This window comes from Colobus angolensis, unplaced genomic scaffold (genome assembly GCF_000951035.1).
Source record: "Colobus angolensis palliatus isolate OR3802 unplaced genomic scaffold, Cang.pa_1.0 Scaffold40, whole genome shotgun sequence".
Lineage (NCBI taxonomy): Eukaryota > Metazoa > Chordata > Mammalia > Primates > Cercopithecidae > Colobus > Colobus angolensis.
In genome coordinates, this window is record NW_012117377.1 from 2,618,278 (window position 1) to 2,622,797 (window position 4,520).

At 39.4% G+C, this 4,520-nt stretch overlaps 1 protein-coding gene across 5 annotated transcripts in view; it reads right to left on the minus strand.

Moving 5' to 3' along the window:
• Nucleotides 1-2,799: 2,799 nt before the first annotated feature.
• The window catches only part of RGS7 (regulator of G-protein signaling 7), a 590,904-nt gene continuing 589,183 nt past the window's right edge, over nt 2,800-4,520 (minus strand). For all 5 annotated transcript variants that reach the window (XM_011955683.1, XM_011955682.1, XM_011955681.1 and 2 more), the window contains one exon: nt 2,800-3,435. Coding sequence is in view for 3 of the 5 variants with exons in the window: in XM_011955682.1 (XP_011811072.1) it covers nt 3,385-3,435 (51 nt within the window). In the remaining 2 variants the exon portion in view is untranslated. The remainder of the gene's footprint in view (nt 3,436-4,520) is intronic.

Sequence of the window (4,520 nt, forward strand, 5' to 3'; positions counted from 1 at the left end):
TGTATTTGTGCAAGGCTTATTGTTTAAACACCATACTCTTCTTATAGGATTATTGTTTCCCTTAAAAGAATATTTCTACTGGCCGGGCGCGGTGGCTCAAGCCTGTAATCCCAGCACTTTGGCAGGCCGAGACGGGCAGATTACGAGGTCAGGAGATCGAGACCATCCTGGCAAACACGGCGAAACCCCGTGTCTACTAAAAAATACAAAAAACTAGCCGGGCGAGGTGGCAGACGCCTGTAGTCCCAGCTACTCCGGAGCCTGAGGCGGGAGAATGGCTTAAACCTTGGAGGCAGAGCTTGCAGTGAGCTGAGATCATGCCACTCCATTCTAGCCTGGGTGAAAAAAACAGATTCTGTCCCAAAAAAAAAAAAAGAATGTTTCTACTAACTAGAGTTTTAATCTAACTTCAGTGCTGTCTGTCTAACACTCCTGAATTAAGTGATTTTAGGGGATACGGTCTATCAATTTAATTTACTTGCATTTTATGGATTCTTCTTCTTTTTAAACATGAGCATATAATTAAATATCTCCTATACTGTTTACAGTGTTTAGATTATAGCTTATATATAAATTTCTCCTATCAAGTCTCTTCCATTATGTGACAGTTTTATTAAATAACCAACAGACTCCACTGCTGATTTATCACGAATGATAGTAAATTTTTTCAGTATTTAAATTTATCTACAATAAGTAACAGGCATTAATAACTTGGTTTCTTTTTTAAATAACCAGAGTCTGCAATGCCTTGGTTTATGCAAAAGCAGACAAGTCAGGCCCATCTCCTGGCTGGATAACCTTTTTTTTTGCCACTGATCCAGCCCTTAAAGTGAGTCACGTTGTTTACTTGGGGTCCATGGATGAGCTACAGAGATTAGTCTGTGAATGTCCTAAAATACAGTACAACTGTGAGTTTCTGTGGACTTTCACATAATTTTTATCAAAAGAAATTTGTGGTTTAATGGACAGGTGGGCAGTATAGTGTGCCCTGCAGTCAGACTGCCTAAGTTTATGTGATGATGGGGTTTGTGAGTTCTATTCCAAAATATTGAATATTTTAAGCTGAAGAAATTTGAGAAATGGCAGGTTCAGGAAGGACTCTCTGACCTTCCCTTGAAGCAGGTCATAAAACCCTCCTGTGAGAGATGCTCTCCTTATATCCAGCGAAATGGAGCATTTTTCTCCCTGAAGATGGAGGGGTGCTGAAGAGAATCTGAATGAACAAGACTTGCTCAGTTTCTCCTGGTTTACTGCCCTTAGGGCCTATCTCTCTGCCCTATCATATTTTCCCACGACTCTTCATCAAACCTAGTATAAACACTCAGGTTTAATCATTTTTTAAGGTATTCATTTCTTAATGAAGCCTCCCATGTCACATAATACTTTTTTTTTTTTTTTGAGACCGAGTTTCACTCTTGTAGTGCAGGCTGGAATGCAATGGCATAATCTCAGCTCGCTGTAATCTCCACCTCCTGGGTTCAAGCGATTCTCATGCCTCCACCTCCGAAGTAGCTGGGATTACAGGTGCCCGCAATCATGCCCAGCTAATCTTTGCATTTTTAGTAGAGACGGGGTTTCACCATGTTGGCCAGGCTGGCCTTGAACTCCCGACCTCAGATGATCCACCTGCCTCGGCCTCCCAAAGTGCTGGGATTACAGGCGTGAGCCACCGCACCTCGCATGTAATACTTCTATTACGTAAATTTGTATGCTTTTCTGTTGTTAATCTGTCTTTTGTTACAGAGCCACAGCTAAGATCCTAGAAGGGTAGAAGCAAGATTTTTTTCCTTCCATATGATCCCATTTTTTAGCTAGGTGACTTCAAAGAAGTTACTTAACCTCTCTCTGCTTCAGTGTTCTCAAAATTGCAGAAATGATCTTACAGGACTGCTGTGATGATTCAATGTGAGAATTTTGATGGCATGGAAAACTCTTAATGAAGTGGCAGGCACTTAGTAAGCATCACTAAATTTTACTAATTACATCACACAGTCAGCCTTCCACATCCACAGGTTCCATAGCTTTAGATTCAAGCAACCGTGGATGGAAAAGATTTGAAAAAAGTCAAAAATAAAAATAATAATTCAACAATTAAAGTTCTATTAATTAAAAATACAGTATAACAACTATACAGCATTACATTGTATTAGATATTATAATAATCTAGAGATTATTTAGTATGTGGGAGGATTTACATAGGTTATATGCAAACACCACACCATTGTATATTAGTGACTTGAGCATCTGTGGATTTTGGTGTCTGAGGAGGTCTAGGAACCAATTTCCCAGGGATGCCAAGAGGTGACTGTATTCTCAAAATAATCCGTAACCTCCGAAAAGTTAAGAGGCACTGACCTATGATATTTTTAGAATTGTGTTTCGAAGAACAAATCAGTACCTGATTTAATAAGTCACACGTAAGCCTAATTTGAACAGAAATATTAGTTTGCAAAATACACAGATACATATTCATCATGAGGCAGAAAGCCCTTTTAAATAGCTTTGAAAATGTGGAAGATCAATATGTGGTGTTCTTCCATGGGAGAAAAAGAATCTACCAAGTCTCAGGTGAGCCTCCAAAAAAACTTCCATCTGCCCCTGGCTTCTGTACTATCCAAGCGTGTCTTGAAACCCTGAAAAAAATTTCAAGGTGACAACCTAAATTTAACTCTGCGGTTGTGGTTTTGTGGATTTCTCAGCGTTTTCTTTTTTAGTTAGCATAGAAGTCTAAAGTTACAAAAGCAATGAGATTCTGCATCTTTTAATGAAAGATAAAACAACAATATAAACATACACAAATTTACAGAGAAGGGAACAACTTTAATACATTTGGAGTAAAAGGTGTTTCTTCTTTAAATATGGTATAAAAATAAATGCAAGAAACATTAACAGAGAATGTACAGACAACAGACAAAGACATGAGTTTGTTTCCGACTGTGGATACACTGGTGAAATGAAACTTTCTGTGCGAATTTACTGTTTAATAAATGTGAAGCCGTATGTATACTTATTGATATATACTTTTTTCTTCCAGTTTTTGACTGACTGAATTTTCAGTGAACTGTGTGTCTAGCTGAAGCTTTGAGAGAGAGAGAGAGAGAGAGAAGGAAAAAAAGAAAAGGTTTTACTTCACTTGAACTTGTTAAAAAGGAAAAGACACAGATCCAGCGTAAGTAGAGGGAGAAAGAAAGCAGACAACAGTCTGGAATGGAGGCATTGAGATGGAAGAGTCCATTGGAGATGGAATGTACACACACAAATAACAATTTAGGTCCTTTGCTCATGCAACATCTTGTTCTAATGTCCTCTGCTCCAGATCACAACAGCGAGCTACAAAGTATGTGCAGTGACTCCAGTCTGCATTCATGCTACAAGATGATCCGTTTAGTAAGACTGAACAAGGCTTGTTAACCTCTTGGACGTGAGAGATTTCCCCTGAGAAAATATATAAAACAAGAAAAAAGAAAGAAAATCAAGTATGATCACTGAAAACCTGCTTAGTAGTAGCAACTATTTACTGCAGCTGATTTGTGTGCAAGGGTCAAAACTGAACCCTTTAAGTTCATCTTAGTTCCAACTTCATGACCAACCTGCCTTCCCCGCTCCCTCCCTCCACTGACACGTCAAACAAAACTATCCTCCCTCCCTCCACCCTCCTACCCCTCCCAAATCCTTCCTCCCCACTGCAAACAGACTGATGGTTTCACAGCACAGATTAGCAAATCATAAAACATATCCATAAATGTTCCATCAAGGCTTAGCAATGAAGCAACATCTAGGTTCCCAACTGATTATAAACATGTTACAACAAATCTTAGTAAGCTGCTCTGAAAGATAATAATGTGAGTGCATTCTTGTTCAATGGTTGAAATTTATGTCACATTTTTAAATATCCAGAAATGTAGAGGATATGATTTAATCAAACAAAATGCAGTTTTTCAGGGTGTGATTCATGAAACTCAAGATTGAGTGTGTCCCCTACCTTACATAATAATGGAGAAAAAGGTGAAAATTATACATCTGAAGATAAAAGTCTATTTGTTCCCTGTTTCCAGCTGTTGACGTCTTCCTATCCTTTCCTGACTTCTTCCAACCCTAATCCAAGAAAAAATCTGATCTATTCTGATTCCACATATCATATGATTATATAAAGCACATACTTAGGTTTTAGAAATCTTGTAAGTCAACATTGTTGCTGTTAATTACAAGTACTCTAGAGAGATAAGAAATCTGAGGCCGGGCACAGTGGCTCACGCCTGTAATCCCAGCACTTTGGGAGGCTGAGGTGGGCAGATCACCTGAGGTCAGGAGTTCGACACCAGCCCGACCAACATGGCAAAACTCCCTCTCTACTAAAAGTACAAAAATAAGTTGGGTGTGGTGGCGGGCACCTGTAATCCCAGGTACTCAGGAGGCTGGAAGCAGGAGAATCACTTGAACCCAGGAGGTGGAGGTTGCAATGAGCCGAGATCGCACCACTACACTCCAGCCTGGGTGACAAGAGCGAAACTCTGTCTCAA